The following is an 18,574-nucleotide window of genomic DNA, read 5'->3' on the forward strand; positions in this document are numbered from 1 at the left end:
ATTGTGAGAATTAATTTCCATTTAACATTGCTACCCATTCCCATTGCAAAAGGTTCCATAACTTCTGTATCATTACCAAACTGTACCATTATGCTGGGAATTCATGTAACCTAGCTTTTATTGTCTATACAGCTTTTTCAGATGTGGTTGAAGGAGATAGTGTATCTACATCCTGCAAAAAATGAAATTTAGATTAATTGGACTAAATGTTAGTATAGAAATGTTGTTAGGAATGAATGTTTTAGTACATAAATAGTTATCTGAAATTGTAATGAGAACACAGAAAGCGAATGTATCACATTCACTCTTCTGAGTAAAATCTTTCCCTTTCCCACACGTGTGGTTTATTTTTGTTTCTGGCATGTTTTACTGTAGTACAGACCTGACATCCTCTTTGAAAATGTGCTGGTGTAATCCAATCTTGAAGCATTCTGAGAATTGATGCTCCCTACATACAAAAAGAAAGGGAATAAGGTCATTTCACACCTTTTTAAAACTAGATTCTCATTACTTTAAAAGACTTTACTAGAGTGAATATTCCATCTAGCAAAAACAGAAGTAATCTATATGGATAAAAAATTAGCTCCTTATTTCTGCAGAGCATTCTCTCACTCACTCCTGCCATGATTTCAGATCCTGTTGTGAGACTTCGACTAAGAAATTAGGAGCTTTTAAAATGCTGTAAATCTGCAGTTTTAGATTGTACAATGACTCTACTCAAGGCTTAAATTATGCTGGGATGCTGACTTGGCATAAAAATACCAGCATCTGAAGCAAGTTGACAAGCTCTGTGACACTTACTCCTGGGGGGCCAGGAGGAGACAAAGTGTGATAGGGGCCTTGGGAAAGGAAGAGGGTGGGGGAAGACACCAAGGTAGAAGAAGAGAAATAAAGATGGACAGAGGAAATAATAGACAGGTGGAAGTAAGGTGACCAGATAGCAACTGTGAAGAAACGGGACGCGGTGGGGAGTAATAGGCACCTATAAAAGAAAAAGACCCCAAAAATGGGACTGTCCCTTTAAAAATGGGACGTCTGGTCACCCTAGGTGGAAGAGAGAAAATGGGATTGCCACAAAAAGAAGGAAAGGAAAATAAGCAAAACCCAACCTACAACTTCAAGGTTAGTACATTTTATTTTCCTGGCAGAAAAAAAGGATAGTTGAAAAAATGTTTTGAACTGTTTAAAAAAACAAAACAAAACTCACTGTCCCATGAGATTAGGCACTTATGTCAGTCCTCAGTAAACCTTGACTCCATTCTTTATATTACTAGGGATGACAATTTGGACACATCAGTGTGTCACTGGAGTGGTTGTTAACATTGAGTAGACTTATGCAGTAGTTAGGACTTGTCTACACTAAGACTTGGTGTGCAGCAAGCCGGGATATGAATATACAGTGCACTAGCCTGCTGCACGTTGACTGGCCGCATGGATGTGCTACCATACACTAAAAGTTCCATAGCATGCTTTGATGTAGAGCAGTGGTTTCAAACAGCAATAGACAAACCCTTAATTTGGAGACTTTCTTTTCCAATTTATTATCGCAGTTCTCAAACTGGCCAGCAGGTGTCTCTTTTCCAATGCAAAAACAGCTTTGTTATAAAAATTGGAGCGGTTGACAAGCTTCAGAACTGATTAATTATACAGACTATAAGGTCACTTTTATAAACAATGTAGAACTCTGTTTCTGATCCTCACAACACTCCTGATTGCCTTTTGTTATCCCCTTGAGGTTGTGATGATGGAGAAGAAGAACACCAGTTATATAAACCCAGTTGTTTGCACAACTTCTCTTATTTGGGCCAGATCTTAATTTGGTGTAAATTGGAATAGCTCAGCTGAAGTCAATAAATTGACACTGATTTATACCAGCTGAGTAGCTTGCCCTATTTTATTTTTTGTAAACATACTTGCTACCAGCATATTCTTATAAGTGCTTTCCTGTGCCAGAGATATTGTGAGGTTACATGTGTATAAATTTGGAAGTTTTGATGCCTATAGTTCGTTATCACAGGGTTCCAAAATGCTGAGACTCTCAAGACTACTTCAAAAAGAGCTTATTTAAAATATTTCCTCTGGAAAAAAATGATCAATATTAGAGCTAAAAATATTATGGAAAATTCAATTGTTATCTGAAGACAATGCATTAAACTGTTAAATTAAACTGTGTGAGAGAGATGGAGTGTAATAATTCAAGTGCAAATCTCAAAACAACTTTAACTGTGGAGTCACTAATACCAGCTCTATTATATGGTCAAACTGTCTTTTACCTAACGGAGAGACAAGTGGGTGAGGTAATATCTTTTATTGGACCAACTTCTGTTGGTGAGAGACAAGCTTTTGAGCTTCCACAGAGCTCTTCTTCAGGAGCTGGGGATATAATTTATCTTGAATCTGAGTACCCCCACTTTGTGGATTTAACTTGGACTATTCTTATTGTCTGTAGGTAAATCTCTGATAAGATTAGTTTGCTTCCTTTCAGGTAACACTCAAAATAATGAAGAAAGCCTCTTATGAAAGTGTGTGACAGTTGACAACTCATCATTTGGAACTCAATGTCCATTTAATCAGAACACATAAATATGACCTGAAGAAGAGCTTTGTGGAAGCTCAAAAGCTTTTGTGTCTCACCACAGTCGCTGACTTTTTGGTTTTGCCAGTGGGTGCTCCTCTCCGCACCCTCTCCTGCATGCGAGTGGGGATGGGGCCTTGGGACGGAGCAGGCGGCGGGGCTATGGTCCTGGCACTAGGGCACACGAAAGATTAATCTGCAGGTGCTGAGCACTCCCTATTTTTTGGGGGGGGATGCTTGAGCCCCAGTGCACCCACAGAGTCAGAGCCTATGTCTCTCACCAACAGGAGTTGGTCCAGTAAAAGATATTACCTCACCCACCTTGTCTCTCTGATACCCTGGAACTGACATGGCTACAACAACACTGCATGTTACCTAACTTGACTTTTCTACCTATGTTGTACCCTATCAATCAGATCCTGACCAGGTATGTAATTACATAATGTGCTGTGATGGATCCATAGACCCTAAAAAATTCATTGCATCTTTAGACTGTATAAACATTTACACGTTCTGATTAAGTTGACGTTGAGTTCCAAATTGCGTGTTCATTGTCAATTGTCATAGAATTTCATAAGAGGTCTTCTTAGTTTTAATATTTAAAATATATCCCCAAACATTGCAGGTGTCTCCAGAATAGTGGTTTATCTTAAAATATTCAGTTTTGTGGCAACTGTGTAAGCACACGGGGAGGGTAAATTAAAGATGGGAATTTTCTGTCCAGTTTCTTATGCAGTATAGTACCATCTGGGTACCTTTTAAAAGTTGTAGAAAACAAGAAGGTGTCTCTTACTGCATTGGTGAAACTTAAATCAGCTTTAGGTCCAGAGTGTCTGATTTTACTCTACATATCTTGGCTATTATTGGTTTGACCAGGGCTGCTAGAATGGCAATTTACCTAATGGTTTATGGTTTGGCTACTGGACATTTATAATGCAATAAATACTGACTTACAGGTCTGTCTCATCTTATGCGGGGGTTCTGTTCCACGGTTAGCGCGTAAAGCGAAAACCGCGTATAGTCAAAATTACATTGAGTACAATGGTGGGCGAAATCGCCCGTACTACAGGTACAGTATTAAAATTGGTTTTTTTTGTTTGCTGACCGCGTAAAGCTGAAATCGCGCATGTTAAATGCGAGTAAGATGCGACAGACCTGTATATTGTTGGGTACAGGTGCTAACAATTGGGGAGGGGGGAGACTGTAAAAGAAATAGCCTACTCAGGTGTAGGGCTAGCTAATAACTTAATTGGTCTCTCAGAGTTGGTAAGACAACTCCCACCTTTTCATGCTGTGTGTGTGTGTGTGTGTGTGTGTGTAAAATATATATGTATATATATGTCCTCACTATATGTTCCATTCTATGCGTCCGAAGAAGTGGGCTGTAGCCCATGAAAGCTTATGCTCAAATAAATTTGTTAGTCTCTAAGGTGCCACAAGTACTCCTGTTCTTTTTGAGGCTACAGACTAACATGGCTGCTACTCTGAAACCTAATAAAAAGAGAGACCTAACACTCAAGAGGATTTTGTTCTAGACATAGCTAAGGCTAAAATCAGTGAAAGATAAATTTTTGCTTAGCATAATAATGGAAGCCTTGAGAGAAAGAATAGGCTGGATCAGAGCCAGCTCCAGGCACCAGCCTACCAAGCACATGCTTGGGGCGGCACCTTGGGAGGGGGCGGCGATCAGGGTTTGTTTTTGGTTTGGCCAGGCGGCGCTGGGGAGAGGGGGGGGACGTGGGCGGCACGATGCGGCGCGGGGACTTGGGCGGCGCAACGCTTGGGGGGGGTGGGGACTTGGGCGGCATGACGCGACGCTCAGGGAGGGGTCGGGCAGTGCTCACGGGGGCAGGGCGGCACTCTTTTTTTTTTTTTTTTGCTTGGGGCGGCAAAAATGTTAGAGCCGGCCCTGGGCTGGATGTAATCTTAACGTTAGAATTTCTACATACAGGGTTCTGAAGGAAAGATACAAAAGCACAATCTAGTTTGTTCACTAAGGATTTAAGGAATTCAACTCAAAATCTTAAGCCTACTAAATTTTTTGTGAAATCAGATTTTTGAATGTGATTAACCATTGGGAATCTCTGAATTCTTTAACTGCTCTCTTGGAGTGTAGTGTGCAATGGAGAATTTGAATGATTAGAGGAAACCTTATCTATACCATCAAATAGGAAAGAGCTGTAGAGTTGTACAAGAAGTTGTTAACTTAAACAGTTTAAGTATACTAAAAACAGTAAATGGCAGGAATAATTTGCAGTAACAAGCCACTGGGTCAAATCCTTGACTTCCTCCTACAAGTACTCCCACTAAAAGCAGTGGTCTTATCTAAAAAGTTCCCTACTGTCATTAACACTGTTTCAGCAACATTAGGTACCCTAGCTTAGATGGGCGGCTGGCTGCTGCCATTCTTACCACCACTAGGTCGATTAGCTGCTCACGCTAGGGTAATTCCATCACTGACAATGGGAACTGTAGGGTGGACAAGGTGCCAGAGGCTGCTAACATTTTAATCCCCACATTTCTACACGTGGTGTGAGCAGATTTAGATGGCACAGTGGTCAGAACACTGATGTCTGCCTGGAGGCCTGGCTAAATTATTGTTCTCGCAGTTGCTGTAACCTGAAACAGTGTTAGTAAGAACAATGAGAAGTTCTTGTGACACCTTAGAGACTAACAAATTTATTTGGGCATAAGCTTTCATGGGCTATAACCCACTTCATCAGATGCATGGAGTGAAAAATACAGTAAGCAGGTATAAATATACGGCCCATGAAAAGATGGGAGTTGCCTTACCAATGGGGGGCGGTGTCAGTGCTAATGAGGCCAATTCAATCAGGGTGGATGTGGCCCATTCCCAACAGTTGACAAGAAGGTGTGAGTATCAACAGAGGGATAATTATTTTTTGTGGTGACCCACCCACTCCCAGTCTTTATTCAGGCCTAATTTGATGGTGTCAAGTTTGCAAATTAATTCCAGTTCTGCAGTTTCTCGTTGAAATTTGTTTTTGACTATTTTTTTTTTGGTTGGAGAATGGCCACTTTTAAGTCAGTTATTGAGTCTCCAGGGAGATTGAAGTGCTCTCCTACAGACCTTGGGAGACAGGCAGTCCTTGCTTACAGACAGCCCCCAAACCTGAAGCAAATACTCACCAACAACTACACACCACACAACAGAAACACTAACCCAGGAACCCATCCCTGCAACAAAGCCCATTGCCAACTCTGTCCGCATATCTATTCAAGGGACACCATCATAGGACCTAACCACAACAGCCACACCATCAGGGGCTTGTTCACCTGCACATCTACCAATGTGATATATGCCATCATGTGCCATTAATGCCCTTCTGCCATGTACATTGGCCAAACCAGACAGTCTATGCAAAAGAATAAATGGAAACAAATCAGACATCAAGAATTGTAACATTCGAAAACCAGTAGGAGAGCACTTCAATCTCCCTGGACACTCAATTATAGACTGAAAAGTGGCCATTCTTCAACAAAAAAACCTTCAAAAACAGACTCCAACGAGAAACTGCAGAACCGGAATTAATTTGCAAACTTGGCACCATCAAATTAGGCCTGAATAAAGACTGGGAGTGGGTGGGTCACCACAAAAAATAATTTCCCCTCTGTTGATACTCACACTTTCTTGTCAACTATTGGGAATGGGCCACATCCACCATGATTGAATTGGCCTTGTTAGCACTGACCCCCCCACTTGGTAAGGCAACTCTCATCTTTTCATGTGCTGTATATTTATACCTGCTTACTGTATTTTTCACTCCATGCATCTGATGAAGTGGGTTTTAGCTGACAAAAGTTTATGCCCAAATAAATTTGTTAGTCTATAAGGTGCCACAAGGACTCCTCATTGTTTTTGCTGATGTAGACTAACATGGCTGCCCCTCCGAAACCTGTCACAGTATTAGTAAGAGTGGGGGACTTTTCAGAAAAAGGCTAGTGCAGACACAGGCTGATTGTCTGTCTGTGGTCTTCTTAAACCCTCTTTGTCATAGTTAAGATTATAATGTGAGGCCTCTCCTACCTTGCTGTATGATATGCCATCAAATACGGATGTTATTTCAGCTGGAGATGACACATTGACCACAATAGGGTGAGAAGACAACAAGGAGTCGTCCTTCATCACAGGCAGCACGTCGTCAATTAACACCTGATCAAGCTGGTAAACAGAAACAAAACCAGGACTGTAATTCTTACTCAAAGAACAAATAGTTTATAACTTTAAATAGAAGCTTCAGATCTGTCTTTGGTACATGGGGATGTGGATGGAGGAGGCATGAAGAATGAAATTTCACCTCTTCTATAGAACGACTTGTGCAATAGCATTATATTTCTAAGATGGGGACTTTTCCCCTCTGTTATGATAAATTACCTCTTACAGAATCCTGTTTGAACATGTGCGTCTCACAACACAAAAAGCTCTGACTATTACCAATTTCAGCTTTGAGACATAGCACAGATGGCTATATAGACAGAGGTGGCTCTAGGTATTTTGCCACCCCAAGCACAGCAGGCAGGCTGCCTTCGGCAGCTTACCTGCGGGAGGTCCCCAGTCCCGGGGATTCCGCGACATGCCTGCAGGAGGTCCCACAAAGCCGCGGGACCAGTGGACCCTCCGCAGGCATGCCGCCGAAGGCAACCTGCCTGCCGCCCTCGCGGCGACCGGCAGAGCGCCCCCTGTGACTTGCCGCCCCAGGCACGCGCTTGGCGTGCTGGTGCCTGGAGCCGCCCCTCTATATAGAGGTCAGGTTGAGGAGTACATAGGATTTCTTCAGGAACTGTCCCTGTTTGTTTGTTTTCCCCCCTCCCCCGTTTTCCTTTGTCAGATCCAGTAACCTGTGATCCATATTCGCTTAATTCGTGATTAATAGATGAGTGAGACTAAAGTTTTACATAACTTTCTGTTATATCATTCACTGGTATACAGCTCTATGTCTTAGTTATATACTGTGTCTAGATTTAAAAAGGGGCTACATAACTTCATGATCAATAATAACACGTAGTTATGTATGTTAAAGTAAGAATAATGGAATTTCATACTTCAGGTTGTAAAGAGATTAATCCAGGGTAAGAAATATCCCGCCCCCACGTACAGCACAGCATTGCACAAATGAATATTGGTTTTTGGCTTTGCTTTGAAGTATCAGATATGCTCTGGTCACTGCTAAAGTAAATGTGCCAGTGATCAGTATTTTGCTATAAAGGATTTAATGTAATAAAAATGTAACAAACTAAAGTCCCCCCTCTATATACAAATAAAAGTAGGAATGTATATGGTAGGTAAAGTCTCATATTAATTTGGGAGATATGGGCCACCGCATCTGTTTTTGGCAGACAACAAAAGCACCTAATTCAGAGAAGCAGTTATTAATCCACAGTGTGTAAAATAAGCACCTGCTTTCCTTTTTTTGTGTAACACTGACAGACCCTGGTCATTGGCGGGTAGGATCGAACCTGGGATCCCTGGAGCTTAGTGCGTGAGCCAAAAGCCAACTGTCTGATAGTTAAGGCTGCAGAGCAAACTCATTAATCTCTCTCTAAGTGGTCTCAGTGCCACTAGATGGGACAGAACACCACACCCAGGAGGTGTGCGGGTTATATACTTGTAACTCCGACAGACCCCAGTCATCGTGGTGCGAGATCGAACCTGGGACCTCTGGAGCACTAGTGCATGAGCCTCTACCGCATGAGTTAAAAGTCAACTGGCTGCTAGTTAAGGCTGTAGAGCAAACTCATTAATATCTCTCTGTCTCTTTTGTGGTCTCAGTGCCACTAGATGGGAAGAATACCACACCCAGGAGGTGTGTGGGTTTCACTTGCAGAATCATAAAGCGAACTAATTAGTTCAGCTTCACTGTTAGCAATGTTGGGAGCTTTAGGATAGTCAGGCCACCTGCAGTCACTGCTGTTTTAAGCATTATTTTGATTAGACCTGCTCTGAGCATGGTTCTAAGTCACAGTGCTTAAAACGCTTGCAGGAGCTGGATCTAGAGAACTTATTTCCCCCAACTGAACCAAAGCTGTAGAGAAATGTTTGTATCTGAATAAATTCACCCTAAACCCGCATTTACCAATCCACCAGACTTCAAAGGGATTCACATTCCAGGTTGGATGGTGTTTCTGTAACCCCTCCCCAGTTCCAAACACACACACACACTAGTCACCTCTTCTGAATCAATAAATGGAGACTCTCCATCTCCATTTTTCAGGAGGAGGAATTATAGCCACTTTGCAAAATCTCCATGACCAGGCACAGAATCCACTTATGATTCTTTACGATGATGATAAACTAATATTTTACTCATCAAAACATTACTCTCCTCAGGTGAGCAGAACTTTGCAAGTTTTATAGACTAGTTTCAGACCAAAACCTAGTTAGCAGGACAATTTAGAAACCCAGCTAGTCCTTTCACAGTCCAACCAATAGAGATCTGTGGTATACAATCGCACAAGTCAATTTGTTCAGGTATCTCCTTTATCTGTATATCTGTGTGCCACAATAATTAAGTGTACGTGCATCCAAAATAGAAAACATAGTGTAGAAATAATTACCATTTGCCAACTAGTTTCTGCAGCATTTACTCCCAGGAACTCAAAGTAACTGGCAAATCCTTCATTTAGCCACAAGTCGTCCCACCAGTCCATGGTCACAATGTTTCCAAACCACTATAATTGTAAGCATTAAATATGAAGTGTTAGCCACCATGATAAGTGTATATTATAGTTTTGCAAATCTTCATGCAATACCTCCATTTGTTTACATTCTTCCTGTTGCCAGGAAGAAGAATTTGTCATAAAGCTAGGTTTTTAATGGGAATTCAGATGATGACTCACATTAATCATTTGTATTATGAAATTATATATAACAGCGGTGATTTGGTACTGATTCATATACCACTGGAAGTATTTTTAGTTTCTTCCTCTTGATTTGATTTACCTTTATATAGACTAAATTCTCAAGCAGCTTCCAGAGTTTAGTTGCATCCGTTTGCAAGCTTAAATCACATATCTGCACATGTGAATGATGTGGGTGGGTGGATGTGAGAGAGATGATGTTGCAGGCAGATTTTTCAGAGGCTGGCTGAAAACCTGGTCCTAAGCATCTAATTTTCTGAGAAGAGACCATTTGCAATAATTCCAGTACTGTAAAACTCTAACAGCAGAATTGCCTTTGTGCACTTATTTTAAAGTAAGGTTTAAACTTACTTAGAAGACCTGGAACCAAATGTATGGCTGATTATTTTCATAAATGAGGTACGGATACTGTGCGCTACTAGTGCTTTAAAAACATTAAACATTTAATAAAATCTACCTGGTGAACGAGCTCATGGGCAATCACAGCTGCCACTCTCTGTTTGTTGGATGAAGCAGATTCTTTGGGATCGTAAAGTAGGTTTGTTTCTCTGTAAGTGATCAGACCCCAGTTTTCCATAGCACCAGTACCAAAATCTGGAATAGCTATTTTATCTATATGGAAAGAAAGATAGCTGGGTAAACACTGTGTTCTCTAAGATTCTTTTGTGATATTTCCTTTTTAGGTAGGAAGATATGCATTTGCTTATTCACAACATAAGATAATAACTTGTTTTGTTGCTCACCATTTGACAGTCTTCTATATTACTTACTGCGATTACAGAGTGAACCCCAGGATCTCTGTTCCTATGTGTAGGATGCTCAGTGATACATGGGGTAGACCCTCAACTGACTGTAGATTGTCATAGCTGCATTGACTTTAATGTAGCTCTGACAGTTTACACTAGTCAAAGACTGTCCCCAGATAAAGTGCTGTTCAAACTATGGAAATACACATGTGATCCAACACTTAAATTTGGCTCCAGAAATTATTAGTATTTTCTAGGGATATGCTGTAGGCAATAAAGCATCTGAAACTGTCTGTAGCATAATGAGGCATGTCATTGTTTGTCACCCTCTTGAATAACAAATATTTATTGACTTATTAACTGAAGCTAATCCCCCATATGGTGAACAACATTTGCTTCTCATTCAAACTGTGGAGTCACTTCTTCATGTTCCATAATCAGTACAAGTTAAAATGAGAATTATGGATTCGCAGATGACAGAACAAGAAGCAATGGTCTCCAGTTGCAGTAGGGGAGGTCTAGGTTGGATATTAGGAAAAACTATTTCACTAGGAGAGTGGTGAAGCACTGGAATGGGTTACCTAGGGAGGTGGTGGAATCTCCATCCTTATAAGTTTTTAAGGCCTGGCTTGACAAAGCCCTGGCTGAGATGATTTAGTTGGGGTTGGTTCTGCTTTGAGCAGGGGGTTGGACTAGATGACCTCCTGAGGTCCCTTCCAACCCTAATCTTCTATGATTGGCCATGCATTCTGTTCTGTGAGGATAAGGGTAAGGGTAAAATAAAAATCAATTCAAAATTGGACAGAAAGCCTTACACACATCTCTAATTGCAAGTGTTTATTCTAGCCAGCTTGGTGACTGGTCATAGCTGTCAACTTGGCAAGGTCTGCGGGACACATTATACAATCTGTCAAAAGATCCAAAATGAGGAACACAAGAAAAATAGTGATGCCAGAAGCTTTGATGCGATAGTAAATTAATTTATTTAAAATAATAATCTTGTTAAAACCCTCTTTGATTCATTATTTCTGATTTAATCAATTTATAATAATGAAGGGACAATGTCATAAAGATATGAAGGAAAGATGGACTTTTGGTTTTGAACTGGAGAATTGAGCTGTTTGTCTCCTACAACTTGGCACTTTGAGGAGCACAATATAAAATCTATAAGCTGGTCTACATTACAAATATTATTAATTCAGGGGACAGAGTTCCACTTTGCAAGGTAGATGGGACCTTATCAACGTTCTTTAACTGAGCATCAGATACCTTACAGAAACATGCACTTGGTTATAGATAGTTAAGATCCAGTTTAAATGAATCCACAATTGGAGCCAGCTTGTAGCCAGGTAAAGGGACAACTGTGTTGTAGCTAGGTCTCCTGACTTACTTGTAATTTTAGTGTAGATGGACATTTATAGCAACTCAGTTGATATTTAGGGGTGAGGACAAGAGGAAGGTCAAAACTTTCAGAGAATTTAGCATGTTAATTGCTTTACATGGGTAATCCATTAGACAATGCATAGCATGATTTTTTTTTAAAAAAAAAATTCCTCTGGCTACCTTAACATTTTTTTAACTCAAAAGAATGGACATGTTAAGTTTATAAACCTTAATAAACTATACCTTTTGGATTTTATAGCAGAGGATACTTCTATAGCTTTTTCACAGCTCTAATTGTATCCGCAATTAGTTCAAATTTCACAATTCAGATCCAGATTTCAAACATCCAAATTTAGGGATGCTCAGTTCCAATGTTTTGCTCTGGAACCTTAAAATATAAGGGCTACAGGCAAAAACTGGTTCAGTATCAAGGTTGGTTTTGTTTGAATCTGGGCTCTTTATTCAACCCATCTATAGAAAATAACTTATAGTCGTGGATCCAAACTCCACCTTGGTGGAAATGGATGCACAGAAATTGGAGCAAGTCACATGACTTACATAATTTATGTCACCGGTAACTCTGGTTGAGAAGTTTCCTTGGGAGCTGAACCAGTTTATCTCAAGCTGCATCTGGCTGTATTTAGCCCATATTGTTTCTCTGTTGATGTCACCAACATTTCTCGTTATTTAAAATTGGACACTCTAAAATAGCAGTGTTTAGTGCCAGTGTTTTGGATTCAAGCTGCCAGAATGAAGGGAGGAGAATGTCCTAATTGGGTCTGAGCCTCCCATCTTGACATACAAGAGAGTCTTGAACTATAAAGTCTTAATCTCAGCAGATTTCTGCATAGCTAGCAGCAAAATTTCTATATTCTCACTCTCCCATGAAATAACAATGACTCGGAGCAGAAAACAAAACTCTGATAGTAAATTAAGAGAATGAAGAATATAAATGGTAGTAATCACCTAATTTTGGAAGAGAGTAGTTCATATCAAAATACTGTTCAAAGTAGTCAAATACAACTTTAGTAACATTTGCTGCATATTCTGCTGTGTGTATTTGCAGTGGCTGTGCATATATCCTGAGCTGTAAAACAAAGTGGAGAAATACAATTAGAGCAGATCCCAGTTGAACAAAACAAATCAAATTATATTTAGTATTGAGGCATCATTTAGCAAAGAGAAGGATAATATGGCTGACTTTTCTTCTCTGGAAGATTAAACCTAACACTGAGACCCTTGTCTAAACCATTTATATGATGAGGCTTATGAAATGTCAATTTTATATATAGATTAAATCCATGTGTAACCACCCCAGATCTGTGCACGATTCATCCATGAAACATTATGAGCTTATTTTCTTCATTCCTCCCAGCCACTCTCACTCCATCATTTCCGTTTTTTGTCCAGTCTTAGATTACGAGCTCTTTGGGTGGGAATTCTGTCTTTACTTGTTTTGTAAGGTACCATTCGCATCTACGGTGTTATACTGTATAAGTAAAAAATAACACTAAGGGACAAACCTAGGCTATATTTTGCTAACCCACATTTCTGCCTGATCCTCTGCTTTCAACAAATTCTATCTGGATTTTTGTTAATTAGGATTTGACCTTTGACCTCATTTCCCAATAATTAGTGGAAGCCACCACATCAAATTTGAATAGATTTAGGAAACTTATTTGTTGGAAGACCAGCTATGCTTTTCAGTGTTTTGAAGGGATAGCTTCCCCAAATTAACACTCTTAAGCTTTGCCACTGTTACTGATAGACTCCTTCTAAGAAACAATAGTCATGCATGCTCTCCTAAGACTAGTGCATGAGACAAGAAGGGCTGCAACCCGCTATCAGCAAAACAGCTCAACTGACCATATAAACATACAAAGAAAACCAGCTGGAAAAAAGGGTGTTTTTTTTCCCTCTAGTCGTCTGGTATCTTAGAGTTTCCTTGTAACTGTAATTGAGTAGGTACACAATTGTATTCCACAATTCTCTGCTATAGAAGTGCACCATACAGGGAAGAGGAGGTAGGGAACACCTTCCCCTCACAGACCTACCAGTGCAGGATTGCAACCTAGCATTTCAGGGCATTGAATCAAGGAGCTGGCACATCCTGGGCCCAGGAGGGTATAGTCAAATGGTTATACTTCTGGAGCCAACAGAGAAGATGACGGAGACAGACTGACAGATGCAGAGGGAACTGACAGACATATACTCGCTGCTGTGGTCGCTTTATTGTTCTGGCAGCAAAAGCTTTGCACTTGGGGATGGAGAGGGTGGGAGGGAGGAGAGTACAGAGTCCCCAGAACTTTTAAAGTTCACACAGTCATTGGTCTCTCTCTATGTTTCATTTAGTGGATAGATATTGTTCCTTTTTGAAGCAATAGTAAAGTGTGCTCTGCTGTATGTTTCCTTCACTTTCCTCCCCAGATCTGGTTACCCTTAGCATTCCAGTTCTGCACTGGCAGGGCAGTTTCTCAACTTTTCATGGTTCAGGTAAGTGTAGGAAATTGCCTTTAATAGAAGGGTTGCAGACTAAACTATGTCTGACGATTAACATTAATATTATAAAAATAGACTGGCAGTGGAGTAAGATAGGAATAGGCCTGTATGATAGCTGCTAAGCCATCTGCAAAGTATCATGCTTAGAGCTTGGCTTGCGAGAGTGATATTTTAATAGAAAATTCCAAAGCTGGTATGAGGAGGATAGGCTCTTGCTTTTATGAGGTAATATGCATGTTCTGTGATATTTCTTACTTGGATTTGTTTATTCTAACCTGCAAACTACAGACTAGTCAATTACCTGTGTAGTATGTTTGGCTATGAAGGTGTATGCATGCACATTTTAAATCCATAATTACATTTTATAATGAAGAGGAGAAAAGTGATATGCCAAGTGCTGATTTTTCATGCTTCCACTATCTGTGATCAGGAACTGCCGCTGCCGCATGGTAATTCATTTTGTATTACTATTTAGCAATGGAATATCCCCCAGGCTTAAGAGACCAAGGACCTTTTCCTTCAAAAATGTACAATTAGAGCTGGATGGCATTTTTTGGCGAAACAGTTTTTTTCAGAAAATGCCAATTTGTCAAAATCAAAACTTTTCTGAGAAGTATTTGTGCTGACAAAGCTTTCATCTGGAAGGTTTCTCGGGTCCAGGATGGAATTTATGTTCAAAAGGAAAAGAGAGAGAATCCAGAATAGGCCGTAATCCAGGGGTGAGGACACTCACCTGGGATGTGGAAAATCTAGCTTCAAATTCCTGCTCTGAATCAGGCAGGGATTTGAACCTGGGTCTTCCATATCCCAAGGGAGTGCCCTGACCATTGGGTTTATTGGTTATTCTGGTGTCTTCCCCTCACTCTTTTGCACTCTCATACACATACCATAAATTCCTGGATCCAAGAAACCTTCCAGATGAAAGTTTAGTCAAAAATGATAGGTGTCCACAAAAACGTTCACTTTAATGAATCCGAACCTTCTGATGGAAAAAATGTTCCCTTGAAAAAAATCTTGACCGAGTCTAGGCTTTGAACTGGACAAAGGAGTTGGCCTGTGGTGAGGAGCCATGGTTGGCAGTTGATAGCTTAATTGCTTTGTACTGAAGCCTTTCTTCAAGGAAAAGTGGTGAGGAAGATAACTGAAAGGAAAAAAAAAACAGCTTCTAAAATTTAATTGGGCTTTCATCAGGACCATGGGATTTCCACGAGGGTTGGTTTGCAATTACTGTCTGCAACTTTCCCTTCAGTAATCTCTTTACTCAGTTTAGGGTGCTTTATTCCCCTAGCTGATCCATACTCGAAAATCTCTTGCACCTGTCAGAACCTACTTTTATGTTTGATTTGTGTAATCTCCCTTTATGAAACTCAAAACATAGATTTAACATCTGATGTGAAGTAGTAATCGATTCCTTATGATCATTTAAAGCTGCAGGCATTTTATTCATTCTCTCCACCCTTATCTCTGCCAGATCAACAACTCAGAAGGGATCCCAAAAGAGTTTTAAGAGCTTTTATTGTATATTGTGAGACTTCTGTGTAATTGCATTGTTTTGTTTTGATAAAAAGCAATATATTGTCTATATATCAATATATAAAGCAATATATCACTAACTTATGCTGCTATGGAGTTTGTAGAGCTGGTCAAATGATTTATTGCCAATAATTAATCCAGTGAGCACTGGCATTTTCTTTTGAATAAATTATTTGTCAGTCGATTTGTCTCATTGTTTAACTAGCAGTGCTGATCATTATAGTAAAGCTTGGTCTACATTTCAAAGTTTTTCCAGCATAACTATTTTGGTTAAGGGTGTTCCTAACTGAAATAGTTATACTGGTGAAAGGCCTAGGGTGGGCAAAATGATATTGGTAAAAAGGTGCATTACATTTGTATAATTTATTCTGCCTCCAGAACTGAAATAAGCTATACTGGTATTAGCACTTTTTTTTTACCAGTATAATTGCTTCCACATTAAGGGGGCGCTGCTGCTTTAGCTACATCTAAGCAGCAAAACTTTCTAGTGTAGCCAAACCTTTAGGCATTTTTATTGACTAATGTAAATAAAACGTGTAAGAACTATAGCCCAAACTAGATGGGGATTCTTCATGCAAACTCTGTTCTGGTATTAACATCCTTCCCCCCCCATACACACACTTTAAAGCGCTATATAAGAGTGAGGTATGTATGTATTTGTAACTTGTAGATATTCACTTTTATTCACAAAAGCTATAGTCATACCATAACTTTGCTTTAATATTCCCTTTTGAAACAACAAAGGTCAGTCCCTAACTCACAACCTAGAGTGTGGTAGCTGAACGTAGAATGGGAGGGCTTTTGTATATACTAAACAATGACTTTGTGTACGGTTGCAGCACTCCACTTTTTTCCCTGAATACATTTTGCAAAAGACCCATGCAAATTCTGATCATGTAGATGATTAAGCTCTAGAGAGAGTGTGTCTAGGCTAGATAAACATAGTCCTGACACTGAAAACAAGTGGAGCAGCCTATCTGAGAACTACAGTAGCACCTTGCTCTAAAGGCTTGGAGTCACAGTTTATGACTTAGATTTGCAACTAAACAAACAAACACAATTTTTTTTAAAAAATCAAGGATACTGCATCACATCGCAAAATATATTCTGGTCACATATTTAGACAAATGCGCAAAGATGTACAAATACGTAAAGTTTTAGAGTAAGGAGACCTCAGCACAGCGCTGTGCTATTAGATCTTTGCTAAGAAGTGGGGTGAGATTCTGGGATTTTTGTGAAAACCCTATAATTTAGGAAGGGATTGAGTGCAGATTGGGACACTTGAGGCAAAGTACTGACATAGTGAGTCAATGGCAGTATTGAGAATATAATCCAGAAATCTGGATTCCCAGTCATTAGACAGTATTGTCTCTAGAACAGTAATAAAATAGCCCGAGCAAATGGTTAAAACATCCTTACTGCAAAAGTGTGTTGTCTGATTCTTAGAAGAGTAAGAAGGGAACTAGCAACAGCACCACACTGGAAGAATTTTTCTGTCTCTCATTGAAAATCTTGGACAAATAACTAGTTAACAGGGGTTGAACATTCCAGATTATGTTCAGGCTCAATAAGAGGTTGAGTGAAAGGCTAAATCATGGGTGGGGTTTCACGTCAGATTCAACAACTCTAGTAAAACCTTGTGAACTCATCCCACAAGATTTTGAATAGTAAAAATCTCATGAGTAGAGCCATTCTTATAAGATTTTTGGCTGAATCCAAACCAGAATTGGAAAACAGACTCCTTACTCTTTTGGATACAATCTGGAACCAAAATTATAGGAGCCCGTTCAGATTTGTGGATTCAAATCCAAACATACTCAGTTCAGAAGACCTGAGGTTTCAGCCCTTCCAGTGTGGTGCTGTTGCTAGTTCCCTTCTTACTCTTCTAAGAATCAGACAACACACTTTTGCAGTAAGGATGTTTTAACCATTTGCTCGGGTTATTTTATTACTGTTCTAGAGACAGGGCAGGGACTCTCTCTTTTTAACATGTGTCTGCATCACTCCTACTCTGACTGGGGCATATAGGCACTATTGTAATATAATTAATAACTGTACACAATACATTTTTATATAACAATGCATTGCTATGACTCAAGTTTTTCAATGTTGTTGATTAATAAGCAAGAGAGACATGAGGTCCACATAGATTCATAGCGTTTAAGGCCAGAAGGGACTATTTTGATCATCTAGTTTGACTTCCTGCAGAACACAGGCCATAAGAATGAGAAGATTAAGCAATACAATATGAAAAGCTGATTTATGTTTTTTAAAACTCGCATCTGGAATGTGTTCAGAATGAAAATTGGACTTACAGGAATTCCACTGGCAGACGTTCTTTCTACCCATTCAAACTGGTGCACAGCAAAGCACACCAAATATGTGCTCATTGGGACAGATTTCTGAAAAGTTGTCCTGTTCCAGCCATCACCCACTTGAACTGTTTGCTGAAGAAGGAGAAAAATAATTCTTACCTTGTGAAACTGCAAACATGTGCATAAAAGAGTAAAACATTCAGCTATAGGAACATAGAGCTATAGGAATGACGAATTGTCTCTCTGGCTTTACACAGCTCATGGGATGGGAACATGCAAAGTGATTTTTTTCTTAAAGGTGGAATGCATATGATGGGGCTTTGTTTTTATGCACTAATAATGAGTTTTCTTATTTCTAGATGTTTGCATTAAGAAATCAAACCGTGCATGTCTGTGCTTATATACTCTTGTTAAGATGAGCTTTTCAATAAGCTTGAGTCCCATTTAATGTATTTTCTAGCTAGCCTTCTTGAAATGGCTCCATAAAACCAAAATGTTGAAGAAATTAAAGATGGGAGCAAATTATGCCCTCCTTTAAACCTGCACAACTTTCCTGAAGCTAGTGAGGTAGTACAGATGTAACTGAGGGCAGAATTTAGCCCACTGAATCCAATCCAGAGTCAGTAGTAATTAGTGCTATAAAC

The 18,574-nt window shown here is 39.8% G+C and overlaps 1 protein-coding gene and 1 long non-coding RNA gene across 6 annotated transcripts in view; one reads left to right on the forward strand and one right to left on the reverse strand.

Moving 5' to 3' along the window:
- Positions 1 to 18,574, forward strand: part of LOC120405580 — a 66,720-nt gene that overhangs the window by 42,634 nt on the left and 5,512 nt on the right. The window lies entirely within an intron of this gene.
- The window catches only part of LOC120405578 (glutamyl aminopeptidase), a 50,810-nt gene that overhangs the window by 20,437 nt on the left and 11,799 nt on the right, over positions 1 to 18,574 (reverse strand). Inside the window, exons 3-8 of the mRNA XM_039539216.1 lie at positions 17,931 to 18,062; positions 12,550 to 12,670; positions 9,912 to 10,066; positions 9,152 to 9,265; positions 6,624 to 6,758; positions 383 to 448 (exon numbers count right to left, since the gene is read on the reverse strand). Of these exons, the coding sequence (XP_039395150.1) occupies positions 383 to 448; positions 6,624 to 6,758; positions 9,152 to 9,265; positions 9,912 to 10,066; positions 12,550 to 12,670; positions 17,931 to 18,062 (723 nt within the window). The remainder of the gene's footprint in view (positions 1 to 382; positions 449 to 6,623; positions 6,759 to 9,151; positions 9,266 to 9,911; positions 10,067 to 12,549; positions 12,671 to 17,930; positions 18,063 to 18,574) is intronic.

Source organism: Mauremys reevesii, linkage group 5 (assembly GCF_016161935.1).
Source record: "Mauremys reevesii isolate NIE-2019 linkage group 5, ASM1616193v1, whole genome shotgun sequence".
NCBI lineage: Eukaryota > Metazoa > Chordata > Testudines > Geoemydidae > Mauremys > Mauremys reevesii.